The following is a 26265-nucleotide window of genomic DNA, read 5'->3' on the forward strand; positions in this document are numbered from 1 at the left end:
ACGTTATTGTCCCGTTTGTTTTACGTAATTTGTTGACGTTCTGGTGGGTGAAGATGGCGGCCCGCTGGAGTAGTGAGAATGTGGTGGTGGAGTTTCGAGATGCACAGGTACACAGTCACTAACAGTCACACCTGCACGCGTGCATTAATTGCGTTAGAAGTATAGTTTTCATAAGAATTAGAACAATAAACACGCATAGCTGTCATGTCAATCCTGAGCGATGTGTTTAAAACTTTCAATTAAATGGCATTCTTTGTTTGATGCTCCTACAAAAGTATAATTTTTAAACCATGCAATTTCAGTTATTATTATTATTCATTACAATTATTACAAGAAACGTGTTGTCATAAAATCTACAGAACAACTACTCATTAGTAGTAGCTAGTAATGAGTTCCCTTGTTACAAAAGTAACTGTCATTTTATAGCGATCCAGCACACATACAGTGAGAATTACTCAGTGCACTAAAATCTAAATGTCATTAGATGTATATATCTAATGTTATTACGTTAGATAAACTATTAAACTAAGTGTCAGAAAGAAAACAGTTTACAATGTATGCCTAAACATGTTTTTTATGTTTACAAAAAAAACTGTAATTACACTAGACAACATCGCAATGCATTTAGGGGTAACAAGAAAAAATATATACAAAATATATGCTGCCTTTTTGCAGTTTATGTGATGTGTATATGACAGACTTTTCTGTTTTCAGGCTACTGCAATGTCAGTGGACTGTCTCGGCCAGCATGCTGTTCTTTCTGGGTGTGTACAGCTTTGGCTAATGTCACATCATCTTGTGGAATTATGAACACACCCTTAATATGCATATGCCTTTATATGCATAGTTGTATATGCTGCATCTACATCCCTTTTCTTTGGAAGCCAGGTTCTGCCACACAAGAAATATAATATAGTAATATAATATATAATATATATAATACACATAAGAATATTTTGTAAATAATTATAACATAAAAAGTAGAAATTATGACTATAAATACTTTGTCACACTATATGTGACAATCATATCACAAAAGGTCTAAGGTAGTTATAGTATAAGTATAGAAAATATTTATGGAAGCCCATTTCTAACACATTTTATCTTATGATTATCATTTTGAAAAGCATTATTTTTGAAAATTATAATTTTGAGATAAAAAATTGAAATTATGACAGCAATTAAAAGTTATGACTTAAAAAGGAAATATGACAATTATAACATGTAATTTTTATCTCATAAGTATGTCATAATTTAGTTTTTTTCTCATAATTATGACCTTTATGTCGCAATTGTAACTTTTTATCTCACAATTATTAATTTTATGTTTTTAAAACTTACTGCATTTGCTTTTTATTTATTTTTTATTATGTATAATTATAATTTAATTATAATTTACCCAAGCATAATTTATTTCTTTGTATCAGAAATAAGCTTCCATACTCAGTTTTTAAGTTTGTAAATGCCTTTTTGCATATATTGTTTGCTATACCACACTGTATTTACTCTTTTGATGTGTGATTTATTATTATTTTTTAATAGGAGACGATTCTTATATGTTGTAAATTTGGAGATGCCGTCCGAAGCGCCACGTAAAATCAGCCGGCAAAGCAAATGGGATGTTGGGACAGTTCAGTGGAATCCGCACAAAACCGAGGCCCATTTATTTGCTGCATCTGTATGTTAAGAAGTTATCAACTATTGCTGATTAATGAAAGTGTCATAATGATCAGCAGTCATATTTATTGTTTCGCATGTCTACTGAATAAAATAAAATAAAAAATAATATTGCAAATAATATACATTTTTCTTATCTTCACAAAGAGTAACCAGCGTGTTGACCTGTATGTATGGCGTGATGGATCCGGTGAAGCACATACGTCTTTGCAAGGTCATACACGTGTTATAAGGTAACCCAGGTCACGCTGAAATGCTGCTTATCCAAACAATAACGAGACAATGCATGATCAAAAAAGTTCAGGCCTTATCTTTATATCCTGTCCAAAAGTAAACTATGCTATAGCTCAGCTCTGAACTGATGAATTGTGGACTAATTAATCAGTGAATCTCTGTAAATCTGCTTTTAAATAGAGAGCAGAACTACATAAATTGACTTGACTGCACTTGAATATATTCTAATATCACAAATAATTCATGAATATAAGTTTTTACTGGTATGTGGTTTGATGTTTAAACCAAAACTTTTCGCCCTGTTTCAGTGATTTGGACTGGTCGTGGTTTGATCCAGAGTTGCTTGTCACGAGTTCTGTGGACACATACATATACATATGGGACACAAGGTGAGCGCAGAGAAAGAACACATGATAAAGAGTTTGCGGAACATTCCATGTTTTACGCTTTTCTTTCTTGATTTCTAGGGACACGCGAAAGCCAACTGTGGCCCTTTCTGCCGTGGGTGAGTGCAAAGACTCTATGAGTCCAGATATAATTTAGTAGTTTATTTAATCTCAGATGTCGATACTCTTATATATATATTTTTTTACTTTATTTTCTCACTTTTTCTCTGTTTTAGCCGGAGCCTCTCAGGTGAAGTGGAACAAACGGAATCACTATTGTTTGGCATCGAGTCATGATGGTGATGTCAGAATCTGGGACAAGAGGGTGATTATGTCATTCTGTTACTTGCTTGCATCATGACTACATCATTATTATTGGTGTTGTTTACCAGTCAGACCTTTGTTTGCCTGTCAATCTGTCTACTTACCATTTAAAAGTTTGGGGCCAGTAAGAATTTGTTAGAAATGCTACAAAAACTTTCTACATCCAAAAATTCTGCTCTTTTGAGCTTTCTATTCATCTTAAAATATTAAGCAGCCTAACTGTTTTCAACATTGATAATAATAAGATTTTTTTCTTGAGCATTAAATCATCATATTAGAATGATTTCTCGAAGATCATGTAGCACAGAAGGCTGAAGTAATGATGCTAAAAATTCAGCTTTGCTCCACAGGGATAAATTACATTTTAAATTATATCCAAATAGGTAACAGTTATTTTATATTGTATTAATATTATTGTTTTTACTGTATTTTTTCATTCAAATAAATGCAGCTTTGGTGAGCATAAGAATATTCTTTCAGAAATATATAACAATTCCCATCCCCAAACTTTTGAACTGTAAATTTCAACCCCTAGCTGTATATTAAAAAACAAATATCTTTTGATCAAGATTTTTTTTTGGGACTAATTGTAGTGTGTTTCAGAAACCCAACACTGCAGTGGAGTATGTTGCCGCCCACCTGTCAAAGATTCACGGTTTGGACTGGCACCCTGATAACGAGTACATCCTGGCTACTTCCAGTCAGGACAACTCTGTTCGGGTGATTATAATTACAATTATTGTTCACATTCTTTTGTGTTTGCAGTTTAACTTATACCTGATTCTGTGTTTATACTGATTTATCCCAACAGTTCTGGGATTACAGACAACCCCGGAAGTACCTTGATATCTTGTCGTGTCAGGTGCCTGTGTGGAAGGCCAGATACACGGTACAATACAAATCATGTGTTTAACCAAATTTGTTGATGTTGTGGAAATTAATCTACCAGTCAAAAGTTATAATTAAGATTTTGTAATGTTATATTAAAGGGTTAGTTTACCCAAAAAGGAAATTGATGTCATTAACCCTAATGTCTCACCCTAATGTCTCACCCTAATGTCATTCCACACCGTAAGACCTCCGTTCATCTTAGGAACACAGTTTAAGTTATTTCATATTTAGTCCAACAGCGTATCTAAGTGTAGGCACACTATACTGTCCATGTCCAGAAAAGTAGTCCATATGTGACATCAGTTAGTTAATTAGAATCTCTTGAAGCATCCAAAATACATTTTGGTCTAAAAAAAGAAAAAACTACGACTTTATTCAGCATTGTCTTCTCTTCCGCGTATGTTTTCAAACCTCAAATAAAGATTCAAACGGTCATGAATCAGCGAATTGATTCACGATTTGGATCGCGTGTCAAACTGCCAAACTGCTGAAATCAAGTGACATTGGCGATCCGAATCATGAATCAATACACTAAATCATAACCGTTTGATTATTTTGATTGTTCGTATCAGTGCATCCCTAAAAAAATCATAATTATTCCAAATTTTTGACTGATGGTGTACTTATGCATTATTGTAAAGTACTCACTGAATTCTCTTCCATTCCATACATTCAGCCCTTCTCTAACGGACTGGTTACAGTGATGGTTCCTCAGCTACGCCGAGAGAACAGCCTCCTCCTGTGGAGCACGTTGGAACTCAATAGCCCCGTTCACGCTTTCGTGGGCCATGACGATGTCGTGCTTGAGTTTCAGTGGAGGCCGCAGAAAGAAGGTGAGAGGAGCAACCAGTAGATGGTGATATTTCTGAGAACGAGTGCTTCGTTTTGTCTTTAAGGTCAAACAAGTATTATTGTCTTTCACTATCCATTCTGTATTTTTAGGTTCCAAAGACTGCCAGCTGGTCACATGGTCCAGAGATCAAACCCTGAGGATATGGAGAGTAGATCCTCAGCTCCAGAAGGTGATGCTCATGAACTCAGTACTTTCTCTATGGCTGGTGACTTTATGTTTGAGACTGATTGTGTCACGCGTTCTGTAGCTGTGCTGTGCCAACGACATCATGGATGAGTTGATGGAGGGCTTGACTCTCACCACAGAGACAGAAAAAACACTTAGGTCCCAAGAATCGCCATTGAGTCCAGGGTTAACAGCGGACAACTCACAAGGTAAAAAGAAGATTTGCTCTGAAAGTGATTAGATTAATTATGGTTCATTTATTGAGTTATTTTGGTTTAATTTATAATTATTTTCAAAAATATTCTGAAGACATCAGACAGGCTCGGTCAGCCTGTATTACCATTTTTTATTTAATATTTACATTGTATTCTGGTTATTTACATCTATTATATTCCATTTAGTTGTGTTGTGTGGTAGAATATAATATAATTATAATAAAGGAACAAAATAGACAGACTAATTATTTATAATAATAACTTCGCTTCACGACCGCATTCCCACCTCAGGTGGCCCGACTGCCCATTGTCAATTTTTCCTTACATATTATTTCTATTTTAAATACATTCTATGCTTCTGGGCTTTATATTCATCAAAAAATCCTTAAGAAAAGGTATCACGATTTACAAAAATTTTAAACAGCACAACTGTTTTCAATACTGAAATGTTTCTTGAGCACAAAATCATCATATTAGAATGATTTCTGAAGGATGATGTGACACTGATGACTAGATAAATTATGCTGAAAATTTAGCTTTGCATCACAGGAATAAATTACATTTTAAAACGTATTACAGTAACAAAAAGTTGTTTTAAATAGTAAAAATATTGTACAATATTACTGTTTATACTGTATTTTTGATCAAATAAATACAGCCTTCATAAGCATAACAGTCTAAAATATATAAAAAAATCGTACCAACCCTTGATATCTTAGATATAAGATATTACAAAAAATACAGATATTAATCAAAAAGTAAATTGTGGATTTTTTTTTTTTTTTTGGTAGATTTTTAACTAATATTGAAAATGTATTTTAGATTAAATGATGCGTTGAATATTTGTGTAATTTTTAATTGATTATTAAATCTCATAAAATGTTTGACCCCATCCTCTAATTATGGTGATGTGAAAAAATGGTCGATTTTCCATTCAGATCCTTGTTTTATTAAATGTAAATGACTGTTCACAGATCAGTTTGACGGCCCTCAGTCTGGCCTGTCATCCAGCGGTAAGAATGATGTACCAGGTTTGCCTCAGACTCTGCAGCAGGAGTTTTCTCTAGTCAACCTACAGATTCGCAATGTCAATGTGGAGGTAAGTCACTGTCATTTCTGAGAATCTGATGCAAATGGGTGTGAACTGTGTGGGAGATATTTGGATTGTCATGTTGGAGAATTATAAAAAATAAGATGCAATTCTAACAGTTATATGTAAATAGATAAGCACTTAACATTATTGTTCTTGTAGATGGATGCCGTCAACCGCAGTTGCTTTGTGTCGGCCGACTGCGGAGCCAACCGAGTCCGTCTCGTGGTGAAGTTCCCTGCACAATATCCCAACAATGCAGCTCCAACTTTCCAGTTTGTCTCTCCGACAAACATTTCGTCTTCCATGAAGACCAAGATACAGAAGGTTGAAACCAACACCCATCAAACTTGTCTTAGTCAATTAGTCAGTGTTTTGAACCATGTCATATTAAAGCAGCAACTCTTTTGTAGATTCTGACTGATACGTCACTTCAGAAAGTGAAAAGAAACCAGAACTGCTTAGAGCCATGTGTTAGACAGCTGGTATCCTGCTTGGAGTCAGATGGAGTCATGGTGAGTGAATTTCACTTACTCATCATTTCCAAATTGTTCTCATGATCACCAGTAACATCATGATGGATTTTTAAACCACTGTTTCTCCTTTTGTCTCCAATTTGATGTCCAGGAGGATGGTACAAACCCCTACGTGCTCACAAACCCAGTGACTCCTGCTCTTCCTGCTTTCCCTCGAGTGAGCAACACTTATGGCTCCTACCAGGACTCCAACATCCCGTTTCCCCGGACCTCAGGGGCTCGCTTCTGTGGGACAGGTGGGTTGCAATTCCTTTCCATCAATGCATATTAATATGGGTCCACTGTTTATTGCAAAATAAGCAGCAGCTCTGGATTTACTATTTTAATGTTTGACTAAAATTAGGTTTTGTTTTATTCTATAAACTTCTGAAAACATTTCTTACAAATTTAGCATTTATTTGCAAAAAATTACAACTGGACAAAATAACAAATAAAATTAAAAAAATCAGACCTTCAATAATGCATTTATATTTTTAATTTCATTAAAAAGTTTTAATTCATTTATAATCGACACAATACCAGTGCTTTAACTTAGGAAGTTATATATATATATTTATTTTATTTTTTTAATCACTGAACTATATATAATTGAAACACCTGAATTCACTGATTTGGAGGAGTGTCCCAATACTTTTGGCAATACTGTGTGTATGCATATATACCGGTGTGTGTATATATATATATATATATATATATATACAGTGCCTTGCGAAGTATTTGGCCCCCTTGAACTTTGCGACCTTTTGCCACATTTCAGGCTTCAAACATAATGATATGAAACTGTAATTGTTGTGAAGAAACAATAACAAGTGGGACACAATCATGAAGTGGAACAAAAAATGTGGGATATTTCAAACTTTTTTAACAAATCAAAAACTGAAAAATTGGGCGTGCAAACTTATTCAGCCCCCTTAAGTTAATATTTTGTAGTGCCACCTTTTGCTGCAATTACAGCTGTAAGTCGCTTGGGGTATGTCTCTATCAGTTTTGCACATCGAGAGACTGAAATCTTTGCCCATTCCTCCTTGCAGAAGAGCTCAAACTCATTGAGGTTGGATAGAGAGCATTTGTGAACAGCAGTTTTCAGTACTTTCCACAGATACTCGATTGGATTCAGGTCTGGACTTTGACTTGGCCTTTCTAACACCTGGATAGGTTTATTTTTTAACCATTCCATTGTATATTTTGCTTTATGTTTTGGATCATTGTCTTGTTGGAAGACAAATCTCTGTCCAAGTCTCAGGTCTTTTGCAGACTTCATCAGGTTTTCTTCGAGAATGGTCCTGTATTTGGCTCCATCCATCTTCCCATCAATTTTAACCATCCTCCCTGTCCCTGCTGAAGAAAAGCAGGCCCAAACCATGATGCTGCCGCCACCATGTTTGACAGTGGGAATGGTGTGTTCAGGGTGATGAGCTGTGTTGCTGATTGTTGTCCTATGGACAGAGTCTCCCACCTCAGCTGTAGATCTCTGCAGTTCATCCAGAGTGATCATGAGCCTCTTGGCTGCATCTCTGATCAGTCTTCTCCTTGTATGAGCTGAAAGTTTAGAGGGACAGCCAGGTCTTGGTAGATTTGCAGTGGTCTGATACTCCTTGTGAATGTGAGGCAAAAATGTAAAGCGCTTTGGATAAAAGCGCTATATAAATGCAGTCCATTTACCTTCCATTTCAATATTATTGCTTGCACAGTGCTCCTTAGGATGTTTAAAGCTTGGGAAATCTTTTTGTATCCAAGTCCGGCTTTTAACTTCTCCACAACAGTATCTCGGACCTGCCTGGTGTGTTCCTTGTTCTTCATGATGCTCTCTGCGCTTTAAAAGGACCTCTGAGACTATCACAGTGCAGGTGCATTTATACGGAGACTTGATTACACACAAGTGGATTCTATTTATCATCATTAGTCATTTAGGTCAACATTGGATCATTCAGAGATCCTCACTGAACTTCTGGATAGAGTTTGCTGCACTGAAAGTAAAGGGGCCGAATAATGTTGCATGCCAAATTTTTCATTTTTTGATTTGTTAAAAAAGTTTTAAATATCCAATAAATTTCATTTTACTTCATGATTGTGGCAATTTTTTCTTAAATCAGCATCTCTACAAGTATGGAAGTTATTCCATTCCAATGTAATCTTTTCCCAAGGAAAAGTATTAAAAAACACTTCTGTGGTCATCACTATCCTCTTGCTAGTAGTACCTCAAAAGTAATTGTAATCAAAAAATAACTATTGACCATACCAAAAAAGTTGAAAAGGAAAGTTTTGAGTGAGCAAAAGAAGGGTTCAATTCTGGCTTTACTGGCAGAGGGATACAGTGAGCATCGGGTTGCTTCCATCCTTAAAATTTCAAAGACGAGGGTTCGTAAGAACAAGTTCAAGCAGCAGACATTGGGGACAACAAAGCTACAGACCGGCAGAGGGCGAAAACGGCTCTCCGCTGACTGGATTTAATCAAAACTGTAGGATGACATCAAGTGACCTACAAAAAGAATGGCAAAAGGCAGTTGGGGTGAAGTGCATGGCGAGGATGGTTCGAAACAGGCTCCTAGGGGCAGGGGTAAAATCATGAAAAGTTAGAAAAAAGCCCTTCATCAAAGAGAAGCAAAGAAGAGCCAGGCTGAGGTTTGAAAGAGACCATAAGGATTGGACTGTAGAGAACTGGAGTACGGTCATCTTCTCTGATGAGTCAATTTTTTAGCTTTGTCTAATGGTTAGACGGATACCTGGAGAGGCCTACAAGCCACAGTGTCTTGCACCCACTGTGAAATTTGGTGGAGGATCGATGATATTCTGGGGGTGCTTCAGCAAGGCTGGAATCGGACAAACCCACGTACAAGGTTATCCTGGAAGAAAACTTGCTTCCTTCTGCTCTGAAAATGTTCCCCAACTCTGAGGACTGTTTTTTTCCAGCAGGACAATGCTCCATGCCACACAGCCAGGTCAACCAAGGTGCAGATGGAGGACCACCAGATCAAAGAACCTTTTTTTGTTATTTTGACCAGTTGATGCTTTCGGCAACTAAATGCTCTAAATTACAATATTTTTTATTTGGAATTTTATTTTCGGAACTTTAGGCTCCTTAGTGCCAACTGGGCATCGTTTAAATGCCACGGCCTACCTGAGCATTGTTTCTGACCATGTCCATCCCTTTATGACCACCTTGTACCCATCCTCTGATGTCTACTTCCAGCAGGATAATGCACCATGTCACAAAGCTCGAATCATTTCAAATTGGTTTCTTGACCATGACAATGAGTTCACTGTACTAAAATGGTCCCCACAGTAACCAGATCTCAACCCAATAGAGCATCTTTGGGATGTGGTAAAACAGGACCTTCGTGCCCTGGATGTGCATCCCACAAATCTCCATCAACTGCAAGATGCTATCCTATCAGCCAACATTTCGAAAATATGCTTTCAGCACCTTGTTGAATCAATGCCACGTAGAATTAAGGCAGTCCTAAAGTGAAAGGGGGTCAAACACAGTATTAGTATGGTGTTCCTAATAATCCTTTATATATATATATATATATATTTATTATTATTATTATATATATATATAAGAGTCAATAGCTACAGATCTCCAAACTTTATGTGGCCATCAGATTAGCTCAAGAACAGTGTCTAGAGAGCTTCATGGAATTGGTTTCCATGGCCGATCAGTTGCATCCAAGTTTTACATCACCAAGTGCAATGCAAAGTGTTGGATGCAGTGGTGTAAAGTATGCCACCACTGGACTCTAGACCAGTGGAGATGTGTTCTCTGGAGTAAGGAATCATAAGATGGACAAGTCTAGGATTTCCGGTTGCCAGGAGAACGGTACTTGCCTGACTGCACTGTGCCAAGTATAAAGTTTGGTGGAGGCATGATTATGGTGTTGTTCGTTTTTTCTGGGCTTGGGCTTTGCCCCTTAGTTTCAGTGAAAGGAACTCCTAAAGGATTAGTTTACTTCAAATGAAAATGTACTCACACCCATCTCATCCTTGTTTGTATCTATCTTTCTTCAGTCAAAAGTTTTTTTGGAGGAAGAAATTCCATGATTTTTCTCTACATAATGCACTTATGGCAACATGTAACCTTAAAAAGTTTTACTTTTTTTAACTTTTTAACCTAAATGGCTTATCTTGCAATGCTTTATAACGCTCCACAGATTTCCTAATCACGGCAGAAAAGGTCACACTAGATGTAGGCAGCAGTACCACCCCTGTGTTTACAAAGCAAATATTGAAGACTAATACAAACATCCTTTTAGCAAAAAAAGGAAAAACAACATTGTTCGGAGTCAGACGATTTTGAAGTTAGAGATGGAGGTTTTTTCGCACATTCACTTGGGGAAGTACTTCCGTCTACGTCTAGCGTAACCTTTCCACAGATTACGCAATACGTGGCGTGGCCCAGAGCAGTGCAAGATGAGCAGTTTAGGTCAAAAAGTATATAAATGTTTATTTTGTTTAGAAAATGGCCAATGGTTTCCTTGACTGGGATTGTGCAGAGACCCCTGAAACCCATCGAAGCCCTTTGAAACTGCATTAATTTGGACCTTCAACCCATTGGTTGGCAAGTCTATTATGTAGAGAAAAATCCTGGAATGTTTTCCTCAAAAACCTTTATCTCTTTTCGACTGAAGCAAGAAAGACACAAACACCTTGGATAAGATGGAGGTGAGTAAAATATCAGAAAATATTTAAAAAGGAAAAACCTAATCCTTTACTGTCAAGGACAATTTTGACAATTTCATGCTCCTAACTTTGTGGGAACAGATTAGGGATGGCCCTTTCCTGTCCCAACATAACTGTGCATGGATTGATTGAGTTTGGTGTGGAGGAACTTGACTAGGCTGACCTGAATTAGAGCGAAGACTGAGTCAGGCCTTCTCGTCCAACACCAGTGCCTGCCCTCACAAATGTGCTTCTAGAAGAATGGTCAAAAATTCCCATAAATACAATTCTAAACCTTATTGAAAGCCTTCCCAGAAGAGTTAAAGCTGTTATAGCTGTAAAAGGTGGCCAACTCCATATTAAACCCTACGGATTGAGAATTTGATGTCATTAAAAGTCATGTCCATGTAATGGCAAGCATCCCAAAACTTTTTTTTCACAAACTTAATTTTCCCATTAGGTTCCTTGGTTTATTTCACACGGCCCATGACTATGCATCGTGTGGCCCCTCAGACTGAACCTACTCCCAGGTGAATATTCAATCCTGTTTGCTTGTTTTATCTGAAACATGTTATATTATTATTATTATTTGATTGCAATGGAAGACATGTTAGCATGTGTAAGATAATGAATATGATCAAAAGATGAATTCTTTGTTTATGTGCAGGTCACTCTCGGCTCTCTCAGCATATCACAGTGGGGTGCTGACCCCTATGAAAATGCGAACAGAGTCTCAGACCACCCTGAGGCTGTACAGCGGGAGCCCAACACGCACAGAAAAAGATCAAGTGTCCATATCATCCTTCTACTACAAAGAGCGGGTGAGACTCGTCATACAGGACTGAAATTAGCTTGTCTTAAAAGTTTTATTTTAGCTCAACAAAGCTCACTTTTTCAGCAGCCTTGATCAGGCTTTAAGGTTTGTATGGTTAACAATGCCAGTTTTTTTCATGAAGGCTCCTAGAAGTGAAATGGACATATTTTTGCCTGTCTGTAGAAATTCTTAAAGGGGTGGTTCCGTGTTTTTTTTCTAGGCTTGGTTGTGTTTATGGGGCACAGTATAACATGTCTTAATACTTCTTTTTTGAAAAAATGCCATATTTTTCTTATATTTTATTTACCTTTATTCCACACTGCTGTCTTCACTGTCCTTTGAACTAGAACTTTGAAGCACTGTTTGCTTCCTGCTTCTATGAAGCCCATCCCTAAGACACAATGGTCTTAGATTGGGTAGATGGCCAAATGTAGTTTCATTTATTTTTATTGGCTGAAGTGCCAAGCACAGATCGCCGCAAACGCCACAACCCTTACCATTACAGGCAAAAGTCACATCTGTGGAGACTAGCAAGGGTTTATGATGTCACCAACCCAGGAAGAAGCTCATTGTAGTCCAAATCAGCTGTTTTTGTAGGCAATAAACTGCCATAACTTTAAAAGACAATACCTCCATTTGCATTGGACTTTCAGCGCTGTAAGACTGTTTATGCTCAAGCAGCAACATTACACACTAACTAAAGTTAATAAAGTGAAATCGCATGCAACCACTCCTTTAAACATTATTTGCAAAGAGTGTTTTGCTTTAGATATTTTCATAACCCGACTATTTAGGTTTATAACATGTTTTTCTTCTTTTTCTTTATTTCTGAGTTATTCATGCTTTTCACATCCTCTCCTTCCACCCTCTTGATTCATGTGTTTAAAAGCACCATTTTCACATTTGGTTTCTGTGCTGTCTTTTTCCTTTTGAGTTTTGGTGGCATGTGTCCCTCTCTCATGTTGCCGTGGTCTGTTTTATCCAATCAGAAGCCCCCTCTGTCTACTCCCCGCCGCTGGTCTGTGCAGACTATTCATGACTGTCCGGTATTGACCACCGCCCCTCCCTCCCACTTATTATCTCTCTCTCTCTCATCTACTTCTTGCTCTAATGCCAAGTGGGTTTTTTGCTGTCATGCATTACATGTATGGAACATAACAGCTATATTATCTGCTTTGAAAAAAATCATTACGGATCATAAAAATGCAAGATCAAGATAATTTTACTATTTCTCTGCTTTGATTTTACAGCCAAAATGTAATTGCCAGGGATGACTTTAACTAACTCACTAAATATATAATTACATTTGCTGATGGTTTCACAGACCAGGCTTAAGCCTAGCCCCAGACTAAAATCATTTAGCTTTTTCCTGAAAGCAACTTGCACTGGCATATCTTATAAATATGTCAGTGCCATTGTTAATTTTAAGTGCCATTGTTTGGTCTCAAGATGCACACCAGTAATGTTTTTTTTATGTTTATAAAGGCTACTTAAAGGGATAGTTCATATTAAAGAACCATAACTGCCGTGACAATAACGGCGAACGAAAATTAAGCATTTTTAACGCTTTACGCTTTCTTCGTAAGTTGAATACTGAAGGTGGTCCGCCGGAAGATAGATATTTTACTTTAGAAAAGTTTAAAATATGGAGATTTTTGTTACACAAACCCATCAATGCACTCCAAAAAAGGCTTTATTAACCCTCCGGAGCAGTATGGAGTACATTTATAATGGATGGCTGCACTTTTTTGGTCTTCAAATTTTGGGTTTCCATTCACTACCATTTTAATGCTTGGAAGAGGCTCCTGAATGCAAGGACATTTTTTTATATAACTCTAATTGTATTCATATTCGTAAAATAATTCGTCATAAACACCTAGGATGGCTTGAGGGTGAATCGTGGGCTAATTTTAATTTTTGGGTGAACTATCCCTTTAAATGTCCTTATTGAACTAGCTTAATCTAAGCTGTCTGTGAAATCAGGCCGCAATGTTTTATTTTAATGCTTAACATTTTTTTTAAGTTTTATTAAATATTTTAATTTCATGACTATTGCTAAATATGTAAATTCTGGTAGATATTCTCCATTTACCCACCATTGGCAGGTGTGACGAATATCCCATATTTCAAATTGTGCTCTTGCTGATCTTTGATCTTATGTGTTGATCTTTACAGCTTTTAAAAAATGATTATAATATTTTAAACAATTTTTAACAAAAAATTATCATTAAAAATATATATATTAATTCTAATTATAACATTACATGCATAAATCATTTAATATAATGATTAATAATTGTGTCTTCAAGGGGGGTTTCTCTTACCGTCCACCTTACATATTAACAACTTTAATTTTACCACTTCTTCATCAGTTAATCTAAAGTTTTAAATAATAATATGTAGTGATTGATCGTGTTGTTTGTCATCATCATGGCGTTCAGAAATCCCGGCGCTGGAAAGGCAAGCGAGAGGGAGGAGACTACAGCAGCAGACCCATCAAACTGGCTGGCAAAGTCATCATCCAGCAAATCTCATGTCTGCTTCCTGTGTACAAAGCCCTCGGGGAGACATACGTGTATGTTCTGTTTTCTTAGATAGCAAAGCATTCCAGGTCAATCATATTCAGATGATATCTCTCTTGTTAGGAACAGCCATAAATTACAGCATCACCTGTCATAACCGTGACATTCTTATGCTCAGTTGTCATCATGATCCGTGGCACCTTTTCATTTGTTTTCTGCTTTAGGCTAAATGTTAATGACATACAGGACACGTGTCAGAAGAATGGGGCTGCAGCCTTAGCAGTGGGACGTAGGGATTTAGCAAAGGTATGTGATACACTACCGGCCAAAGTTTGGAATAAATATGTTCTGAAAAGTTCATTGCTCATTTTTTTGTAAAAAAAAATACATTTTATGAAAGATACTGTATTATTATCAATTATTATTACAATGCAGTTATGGTATTCTACACAATACCATTCAAAATTTGGGGATTAGTATGATTCCCCCCCCCCCCCCCCCCCAAAAAAAAAAAAAAGGTTTAGACTCTTAAGCTCATGAAGGCAGCATTTATTTGATCAAAAATACAGGATAAACAGTGATATTGTGTAATATTTTTCCATCCATCTATCCATCTTCTTCCGCTTATCCGGGGCCGGGTCGCAGGGGCAACAGTCTAAGCAGAGACGCTCAGACTTCCCTCTCTCTAGCCACTATCTTCAGCTCCTCCGGGGGAACCCCGATGTGTTCCCAGGCCAGCCGGGAGACATAATCCCTCCAGTGTTTCCTAGGTCTTCCCCGGGGCCTAATCGAGAGCTTTGCCTTACGGCTCAGCTCCTTCTTCACCACGACAGATCGGTGCATTGCCTGCATTACTGCAGATGCTGCACCAATTCGCCTGTCATTCTCCCGTTCCATCCTTCCCTCACTCGTGAACAAGACCCCGAGATACTTAAACTCCTCCACTTGAGGCAGGAACTCTCCACCAACCTGAAGTGGGCAAGCTACCCTTTTCCGACTGAGAAGTATGGCCTCGGACTTGGAGGTGCTGAATCTCATCCCAGCCGATTCACACTTGGCTGCAAACTCTCCCAGTGCATGCTGAAGGTCCTGGTCTGAGGTTGGCAGCATGACAACATCATCTGCGAAGAGCAGCAACTAAATCATGTGGTCCCCAAACCGGACACTCTCCGGCCCTTGGCTGCGTCTAGAAATTCTGTCCATAAAAATTATGAACAGAACCGGTGACAAAGGGCAGCCCTGCCGGAGACCAACAAGCACCGGGAACAAATTTGACTTACTGTTGGCAATGCGGACCAAGCTCCTGCTCTGGTCGTAAAGGGACCGAACAGCCCTAAGCAGGAGGCCCCGGACCCCATACTCCAAGAGCACCCTCCACAGGGTGCCATGAGGAACAGTCGAATGCCTTCTCCAAATCTACAAAACACATGTGGACTGGATGGGCAAACTCCCATGAACCCTCCAGCACCCACACTGTTCCTCCTGAATCCGAGGTTCCACTATTGGCCAAATTCTCCTCTCCAGGGCCCTCATTTATCAACAGTGCGTAGAAAAGGTTCTATATTTCGTCATATGACTGAAATTTAGAATGTGTCTAAGTACAAGAAAATCCGTATTTATCAAACGTGCGTACACAGTTCTTACGCACATGAGTAAGCAATCGTTGTTGATAAATCCCACTTGTGCGTAAGTGCCATGCTCGTTCACGTTCACAGTCATTAGCATTCAGAAACGCCTCCAATGAACCATATATGGTGACAACACATCCCTTTAAAAATCACGAGATTTTTTTTTCCGCTTACCGCAGTTATGGCAAAAAGAGGAACTTCACAAACACAAAATGAGTCAATCATTTTGACGTTGACAACAATAACGTTTAACAACAACAACAAATTTGCAACACAAATGATTATTTGTCTAGCAGAAAACAGAATGAAACACTTTTCTATTTACATAATTAAATTTGTTGGTTTATGATGGTGCTTTTATGGCGATGTGGGTGCAGTCTGTGGCTCCAATTCTGTTTGGAAATCTGGCGATAGCATGCAAGCCCCATTTTATTTTGGCTTGTTGAGGATTTCAGTAAGGGAACTGTGGGTTGGGTCCAAAAAAAAAAATTGCATCCAACATTTGTCACAACTGTTTTTTTAGGGTTTGAAACCAATTACGCATTGTGTTTAAAATGACTTTATATTTATCTATCCATCTATCTATCTAAATAATCTATAGATAAAGATATATAGTCATTTTGAACACAATGCGTAATTTTATATATATATATATATATATATATATATATATATATATATATATACCGGTATATATATATAAATTTTGTGTCAAATAAATTTAGCACGATCATTTGAATATACTCCCAGGTTTCTACTGATACAAAGCCATATGTTAATTACTGAAGTAACCCTTTACATGCTTTTTTATGTGTAGTATCGCTGTTCTACCACTAGATTCTCTGCGTAAGCATGCTCAGAGATGTGCTTATATTTACACACATTTCTATGTATAAGTACAAGTTGGTAAATCCCACACTTTGCGTGAAACTGTTCTTACGCACTCACTACGCACAGAACTGTGCGTGCGCACCCTTGATAAATGAGGGCCAAGTACCCTAGCGTAGACTTTCTCGGGGAGGCTGAGAAGTGTGATCCCCTGTAGTTGGAACATACTCTCCAGTCCCCCTTCTTGAAAAGAGGGACCACCACCCTGGTCTGCCAGTCCATAGGTACTGTCCCCAAACGCCATGCGATGCTGCAGAGGTTGGAAACCTATCAATGTTGGAAACTTAAGATTTTTGTGAAAACTGTAATACACTACCATTCAAAAGTTTGTATAAAATGTATAAAAATATATGTTATCCCATATAATATTTTAATTTATCAAATAAATGCTGTTCATTTTTATTTTCTATTCATCAATATTTTTGAAAAAAATGTATCATGATTTTCCTCAAAAATATACATCAGCACAACTGTTTTCAACATTGATAATAATAATAAAGGTTTCTTGAGCAGCAAATCAGCATATTAGATTTCAGGAGGATCATGTGACACTGAAGACTGGAGTAGTTATGCTGAAAATTCAGCTTTGCATCACAATAATAAATTTAAATTGTAAAATATATTATAATAGAAAACAATTATTTTAAATTGTAATAATATTTCAGAATATTGACTGTATCTGATCAAATAAATCCAGATTTGGCAAGCATAAGATGCTTCTTTCAAAAACAATTAAAAAAAATAATAATCCTAATTTTTGACCTATAGTGTATATGTAAACATGATTTCTGTACAAGGCATATTTACAGATTCATTTCCATGATCTTTAAGGTATGGGCACTTGCATCAGCAGCCACAAATGTTGACCTTAGCCCTGACCCTGACCCTGATGCTGGAACTCCCTGGGCCAAACATCCATTTGGGCGACACCTGCTGGAGACATTGTGAGTTGCAGCTTGTAAACTGGTGACACTAGCATTTATTTATTATATATAGCTATAATTTATGTGTCAAAACTATAATTCACATGAGCTTTGACTTTGTCTCTTTCCTCCACAGGCTTGAACACTACAGCCAGATGAGTGATGTTCAGAGTCTGGCCATGTTGTGTAGTGTGTTCAGAGGTCATGGCAGTCCTCAGGAATATTTTACACTATACGGTCATCAACCACGACCAGCGATCCTCACTGCTTACCATTCTCGCTATGTATGTTTGTAGACTTAATGTATCAATGCATGAATTCTGTAATAATTTGATTTTAAGAGAAGGTTACACAGTAACTGTGTCTTTTAGTTAAAACTAGGATGAGTTATGCATTTCTTTCTAAAGTGTGAATAAGCTATTCTTGTATAGCAAAGAGGAAGTTTTCAGCATATTTTGATTTTCCTGTGTTAATTCCTTTGAAATTGTAATGAATTTGCTCCTTTAGCCCAGTATCACCTCCAGTTCTGTCACTTCCGGATCATGTTCAAGTACCTCAGACTCTGCAAACCCTCCATGGAACACGGGTGAGAGATCATGAGTTTATTCACAGAGGTTACATTTCATTGTTCAGTGCAAAATCTACATCGTGTGTCATTACGTCAGACATATTTTTTATTTATACTTATCTTGTTTTGTCACAATCTATATGTTTAACTATTCAGAGTTGGCTGATGCTTATTGGTGGACTAAAACGTTTATGATATTAGAAATTTGCTTCTGTTATGTAAATAAATGCTGATTTATCAATGAACAAACATTTTTATTAGCTGTGTAATTAATAAAATGTATCAATTATTAATATTAATAAATAAATAACTAAAATAAAAATATATAGTTAATAGTAATGGTGGTCATGATAATGATAATGATAAATAATAAAACAAATACAATTATTTGGTGTACAATTTTTTTTATATATTTTTGATTATAAATCATATTATAAAAAATTATTATTGATCATAATAATAACAATAGTTATTAATAGGCATGTCATCAATAAAAACACGGATCTGTCAGATTAGTAGTAGTAGTAGTAGTATTGTTGTCTTTGATTTAAATTATTATAATTATAAAAATGTATTAGTATTATTTGTAGTATTAGTATTTTGAATATTATAATATGTAATATATTAATACTATTTATTTACTAATATTCCTATAAATAAAAGTAATATTGTTTTCATAATTAATGGCCATATAATGCCCAATCTTTAACATATTGATATTAATTATACAAAATACATTTTCTGAACTATTTTCAATTATAAAAGATCCACCATATCCAGATCTCAGTTAGTTTGTTTTTCTTCTTAAGTTTTAAGCTAATTTTTTGATTTTGAATAATTCAAACTAATTTTACCAAAATAATTTAATTATACAGCATCATGACAGAAGTCAGATTGTATGATGCATCACAGTTTTTTTTCTTTTTTCTTTTTTCTGAATTGTAATGGAATGGTTTAGAGTAAACATGTACATAGTTCTGATCATTGTTGTTCTTTCTTCTTTCAGTTGGACGTGAATCAGAACATGTTCCTCCCTGGGGAGACTCGTCCCCGGATGACTATCGCTATTCAAACCAGATATACATGGACCCCCGAGAACGAGAAAAAGAGCAACACGACATGAACAAAAGGCACACATCCTGTTCGACCAATGACACTTAGACACATCACATTATCGGCTTCACACATTCAAAACGTGTCTTTAATGAGTTTGTTCTGATCCACAGATTATTGGACCCCTCCAATTCCTGGCAGTTTGATGATTTCAAGAAGTGTTACGGTGAGATCCTGCACCGTTGGGGCATGAAGGACAAGAGGGCAGAGGTGCTCAAATTTGTTTCTTGCCCTCCAGAGCCACACAAAGGCATAGGTAAGTTAAAGGAAAAGTTTAAAACAGCTTCTGGGTCATACAGTACTATCATACTATTTTTTATTATTTGATCTGTAAAGTTGTTTAAATCATCCATTTTATGCTGGGAGTGGGACTACTGTTCTATATAAACTTCTGGTTATTTGTTACTTCCTTAATTCCTTTGAGTATGTATTCTCTTACCTAAACAGTCGCTTACTTATGGAAGCTTGTTTTTGCTAGATAATAAAAATAAAAAAGTACTGGGTGTTTATGCGTAACCAACTTCTGTATTCTGTAAAACTGGTCGCATTGCTTCCGTTGCAGGTCTTTTGTATGTGCTTCTTTAATTATAAAGCTGGTTTACTTAAGATGCCTTCAAAGCAGTGAGCAAAGACGAGCATAACCGATGTCCATTACATTTGCATATTGATATCTAATAGTTTGATTTTTTTTTCTTCTTCTCACTAACATTTAGATATTTAAATTGAATAAAATGGCAAAAATGGTAAGAACTTGCTAGGCTACCTGATAACCTTCAAGTCCCTGTGTAATCAAAAATTACTTTAAACTCATATATAATCACCAAAATAGCTTGACTGTAACTCTATACCCTTGCTTCATTTGGTATATGTGGATCATGAATATGCTAATTAGCCCTGCCTCCATTCACTCACACTTGCTGCCTAATGGTATTGCTCTCTACAACGTCTGACCCATAACGCCGATAATGGTAAATAATATGATTCGCTTTTTGCCTGACTATGTTATCAAACAGCTAATTATGTGTTGTTAATGTTACACAAACCATGTGTCAGATAGTTACCTTCTAAAAATCAGTTCATCATAACATCATAATATACATCATATACATAATTCAATTCACTCAATGTATTGCTAAAAGTACCCAACAGAAAAATATACCAGGCTTCTGTTGAGACTCCCCTGTTTCAGAGCATAATTAATGATCTGCTAAAGCCCGCCCACACGTTGATCTGATTGGTTACGAGGTAGATTTTGACGTAAGAAATGGTGTTTGACTTTGCACATGGTTTGTCTTAAAGCATATTAAAAACGCCACATAGACATATAAATAACATTAAAAAGGGATTTTTCAACACAGGGAGTCTTTAAAAGTCAAAAGTTTGTACACCTCTGACAATAGATGCGAAGAGACCATTTTTTCGAGACCTATTTGTTCATGCGACGCTCAACATAAAGCCTATTTAAATGTCTTTTGTTCTCACAGTTGAAAGTTTATATCTCGCTATTCTGACTTTTTTTCTCAGAATTGCGAATATCTCGCAGTTCAGACTACATAACTCGCAATTGCAAGTTAAGATCTCACTATTCTGAGGGATAAAAATAAAATAAATAAAAATAAATGAAACTTTTGGAAATATTTGGCTTTTTTCTCAGTTGAAATTGTGAGTTATAAAGTCAGAATTAACTTTTTTATTCTTTATTTCGTGGCGGAAACAAGCTTCCATGTACTTTTGGGTATTCAAGTTACCATGTTTACTAGTTTTGCTGCTCATGTGAATTATAGCTTTGAAACATAAATTATAGCTATATATAATGCATAAATACTGGTGTTACCAGTTTACAAGCTGCAAATCACAAAGTTAACAATATTCATTATTAATTTCCAAAGATAATGTTTACTGTTCAAATGTTTTGTGATCAATAAGATTTTTGTTCTTTGAATAATACTAATACTTCTATTCAACAAGATCTGGATTCCTACACAGTTTGGAAAAGTATGGCATTTGATCTGTGTAATTTTGTATGAAGTATGAAAAAATATTTGCATTTCAAGACTATTGTCCATATTTAGTTTTCTATAATAGAAAATTAAGAATTGAATGAAAATAAATGTATCATACAAGAAGTATGTTTTCATGGCAGCTGTTAAGTGATTCTTTAGTGATTATCAAACACTAATTCAATGTGAACTTTTTCATTAAGCAGAAAGGCAGGTTATAAGCGTTAAGAGTTTCTTCTCATGATAGGTTTCTTATCACCATATTACAGAGCCTCTAAAAGAACCTTTGCAACAATACAAAATATACAGACTTTCGTGTGGGCACGAGAAACCATTAAACTTAGCAAATAGGACAATGCACACTGAGCCACCTATTGCGACATAACTGTGTGGTTTCTTGGCCACATTCTGAACACTTTTTCACAGTAACAGTCTTTTTTTATAGACCCTTGAACTTGGCAAATAGGACAGTGCACACAGCCTTGTGTCATTAGCCCGTTTGGTGTCATGCTTTCTCCACCGCCACAGAGGATCCATTAAATTGAGAAGCCAAAATTAGAGCAAATAGATCTCTATTAAGTCATGTGCATCTATGTTCTTGTTTTCTTTAGACTGTAGAAAATAGGTTATGTAAGGGATAATGTACACCCAGCCGGTTGTTATCGCAGAATAAACCCCGTTAGAGTGATCAACCGTCGGGGTCTTGCATCACTCTGAAGGGGTTTATTCTACGATAACAACCGGCTGGGTGTACATTATCCAGTTTATTACATGGCTACTAGTCTCAGATAAATTAGACACAAAATATTGTCTTGAGATTAAATATTTTATTAGCTCTTACGCAAAGCTTTCGCGAAGAAAAACAGTTCCAAACTGCTTTAAGCCTTTATCTATTGCTGCTAAATGTTGAAAATGAATGCTGAAAGGGTTAACTCCCCCAAAAATGAAACGAAGCCTATGATTTACTCACCCTCAAGTCATTATAGGAGTATATGACATTCTTCTTTCAGACAAAAACGATCAGAGTTATATTTAAAAAGTCCAGGCTAACGTTAATCCAAGCAGTAGTTGTAACGTTAGCTGTTTTTGAAGTCCATAAAAAATGCAGCTGTCCGCCAAATAACGTGCTCCACACGGCTCCGATGGGTTAATAGAGCCTTCTGATTCGAATCGATGCGTTTGTGTAAGAAAATATCCATATTTAAAATGTTATAAAGGAAACCCCGCCTTGAAGTCTTCCATTGTAACCATGGCTGTTTAAGTATTTAACAGCCACAAGATGGCGCCAGCGTTAAGCATAGATGTAGTACCGGTCAAGATAACTCGTATTACCCGGATGAGCGGTTGTTATCTGGAAATAACATACCGCTGGAATGTGCGATTGACCAATCAGAATCAAGTATTTCACAGAGCCGTGTAATAAAGTATATATAAAACTAGAAATTGTAATTAGCAAGCGTGCAAAAAAACCCGCATGTGAATATTTTCACGAGGGCACGATAATTTCTCCTGTACATGCAAAAGTCTGTATATTTTATTTCTTTCTTTTTTTCTTTTAGGGGCTCTTTATGTTGTCACTTTGAGAAAATCTATGAAAAAAAAACCCTGAGAAAATAAACATATTTACAGATTACTGTACTACACTGAGGGAAAACAAAAGTATTTAGTCAACCACCAATTGTGCAAGTTCTCCCACTTAAAAAGATGGGAGAGGCCTGTAATTTGAGAGAGAATGAGAAAAACTGAGACAGAATGAGGAAAAAAAAATCAGAAAATCACATTGTCTGATTTTTAAAGAATTTATTTGCAAATTATGGTGGAAAATAAGTATTTGGTCAATAACAAAAGTTCATCTCAATACTTTGTTATATACCCTTTGTTGGCAATGAAAGAGGTCAAATGTTTTCTGTAAGTCTCCACAAGGTTTTTACACACTGTTGCTGGTAGTTTGGCTCATTCCTCCATGCAGATCTCCTCTAGAGTGATGTTTTGGGGCTGTCGCTGGGCAACAGATTTTCAACTCCCTCCAAAGATTTTCTATGTGGTTGAGATCTTGAGACTGGCTAGGCCACTCCAGGACCTCGAAATGCTTCTTACGAAGCCACTCCTTTGTTGCCCGGGCGGTGTGTTTGGGATAATTGTCATGCTGAAAGACCCAGTCACATTTCATCTTCAATGCCCTTGCTGATGGAAGGAGGTTTTTACTCAAAATCTCCTGATACATGGCCCCATTCATTCTTTCCTTTACACGGATCAGTCGTCCAGGTCCCTTTGCAGAAAAACAGCCCCAAAGCATGTTTCCACCCCAATGCTTCACAGCAGTAATGGTGCAACTCGGCATTCTTTCTCATCCAAACACAACAAGTTGAGTTTTTTACAAAAAGTTCTATTTTGGTTTCATCTGACCATATGATATTCTTCCAATCCTCTTCTGGATCATCCAAATGCTCTCTAGCAAAATTCAGACAGGCCCAGGCATGTTCTGGCTTAAACAGAGGGATACGTCTGGCACTGCAGGATTTGAGTCCCTGGCGGCGTAGTGTGTTACTGATGGTAGCCTCTGTTACTTTGGTCTCAGCTCTCTGCAGGTCATTCACTAGGTCCCCCCGTGTGGTTGGTCACTGTTCTTGGGTTGAGATCTTGTGTGGAGCCCCAGATCGAGGAAGATTATCAGTGTTGTATGTCTTCCATTTTCTAATAATTGCTCCCACAGTTGATTTCTTTACACAAAGCTGCTTACGTATTGCACTCTTCCCAGCCTGGTGCAGGTCTACAATTTTGTTTTTGGTGTCCATTGACAGCTCTTTGGTCTTGGCCATAGTGAAGTTTGGACTGTTTGAGGTTGTGTACTGGTGTCTTTTATACTAATAACGAGTTCAAACAGGTGCCATTAATACAGGTAATGAGTGGAGGACAGAGGGGCCTCTGTCTGTGAGAGACAGAAATCTTGTTTTTTGTGATTTTCTGGAGAAAAAAATATTAATTGTCATAGTTAAAGTGTACCTATGATGAAAAAACAGGCCTCTCTCTTCTTTTTAAGTGGGAGAAATTGCACAATTGGTGGCTGACTAAATACTTTTTTGGTCCACTGTATATACCAAATATAAAGCTGAAAATATTGCTGTATGAACCATTTATGTTAAATATGTTACATATTTTAGACTGGAAAAGTATGACATTTTAAAATGGAAAATGTGTACGAACCTTGAAGGATGCATTAAATTGGTCAAAAGTGACAGAAAAGACATTTATAATGTGACATTATATTTATATTTCCAATAAATGCTGTACTTTTGCTTACCACTGAAAAAAATCACAGTGTCTGTTTTCAAGATTGATAATAAGAAATGTTTCTTGATTATATTCTTGAGTAGATTTATAAAGGATCATGTGACAATGAAAACTCAGCTTTTCCATCACATGAATAAATTACATTTTAAATTAAGTTTTATTTTAAATAATATTTCCAATGTTACTGTTTTGCTGTATTTTTATCATATAAATGACGCATTAATGAGCACGAAACTTCTTTTTTTACGTTAAGAAATCTTACTGACAAGAAACGAATTGAAGAGAAAAACAAACTATTTTCTGTGCTAATCGAACCCAGAGCATTCCTTTAGGGAGCAAAGCATTTGTCTTAAATTTCTGGGATGTCATTCAGCGTTTAACTCTTTAACAGATGTTTAACACGCCCATTTCTGAGTCCTGGGTTTCCTCTGCTCTCATTCGTAGAGTTCGGCGTCTACTGCTGCCACTGCCGCAGTCAGGCCCGTGGCACCCAGTGCGCCGTCTGCAAACGCTTCACCTTCCAGTGTGCCATCTGTCACGTGGCCGTACGCGGCTCCTCCAACTTCTGCCTGAGCTGTGGCCACGGAGGACACACCAGCCACATGATGGACTGGTTCCGCTCTCAAGAGGTCTGTCCTACCGGCTGCGGCTGTCACTGCCTCTTGCAAAGCACTTTTTAAAAAGACTTTGTCAAGATATGCACCAAAACTCTTGGTACTTTAGGAACTACTTGGTGGAGAGACATTGAGGAAGACTGATTATCCCTGCGACTGTTCAAGAGTTGAATTATGTTCTAATGAGGAGCCGCAAATATCAACCTTATAATAGGTCAAACCAGCCTAGTTCAATTGTTATACAGTGCTGTTTTTTGCACTTTTATACCTTCTGATTTGAGTAGAGCTTATCATTTGCTCTATAAGGTGCCAAGGAAACATTGGCTAAAAGGGAAATGTTGCAGATTTTTATGGTTATGAAACAAAAATATTTTTTCAAATAACTGTTTTGATTGCTCTTTTCAGTTTGTAAACTTTAAAGGATGATCTATCATGTACAGTATGTGCCATAACATATTAATAAATTTGACAATACAGTGATATTTGCTTCATATGCCACTTGATTTGTTGTAGTAATGTTGCTGAAAATATTTCTTTAACTCTCTTTTATGAAACATTCATAAAAGTGTATAAATGCATTGACTGTCATCACTACCTCATAAATCAATACCTTTTAAATACATTTTTAAAAACATAAATAAAGCAAGATTGTATCAGACTTGTTTACTGTGATGTTCTGTACTCAATTTCTGTATAAATCGTGGTCATCTGTAAAAACTTTGAATAGCTTACATGCAAATGTGCTAGTGTATGTGTTTATTTTTCATTATATTAATCCAAATTTCTGCATAAAACAAGTCACATAGCTCATTAAAAAGTTGTTTTCTAGTCTTTAAGCATGACTTAAAGGTTAAGGACTTTCATTTACCATCTT

At 36.6% G+C, this 26265-nt stretch overlaps 1 protein-coding gene across 2 annotated transcripts; it reads left to right on the forward strand.

Moving 5' to 3' along the window:
- The first annotated feature begins 5 nt into the window (after positions 1-5).
- On the forward strand, positions 6-26049 carry wdr59 (WD repeat domain 59). 2 transcript variants are annotated; one of them, XM_067419991.1, is made up of 27 exons: positions 6-107; positions 715-764; positions 1543-1678; positions 1825-1910; positions 2220-2300; positions 2379-2416; positions 2534-2622; positions 3225-3341; positions 3433-3510; positions 4189-4345; positions 4455-4534; positions 4613-4739; positions 5720-5844; positions 5998-6162; positions 6249-6350; positions 6463-6607; positions 11491-11560; positions 11698-11851; positions 12834-12890; positions 14286-14419; positions 14591-14672; positions 17714-17826; positions 17942-18089; positions 18313-18391; positions 19380-19503; positions 19600-19742; positions 25222-26049. In XM_067419991.1, exons 1-27 carry the CDS (start codon positions 54-56, stop codon positions 25455-25457), a joined length of 2970 nt encoding a protein of 989 aa, XP_067276092.1. In that variant the 5' UTR covers positions 6-53; the 3' UTR covers positions 25458-26049. The 2 variants fall into 2 exon arrangements, with proteins under 2 accessions (XP_067276092.1, XP_067276093.1); XM_067419992.1 differs by lacking the exon at positions 12834-12890.
- The last annotated feature ends 216 nt before the right edge of the window (positions 26050-26265 follow it).

Source organism: Pseudorasbora parva, chromosome 16, assembly GCF_024679245.1.
Source record: "Pseudorasbora parva isolate DD20220531a chromosome 16, ASM2467924v1, whole genome shotgun sequence".
Classification (NCBI taxonomy): Eukaryota; Metazoa; Chordata; class Actinopteri; order Cypriniformes; family Gobionidae; genus Pseudorasbora; species Pseudorasbora parva.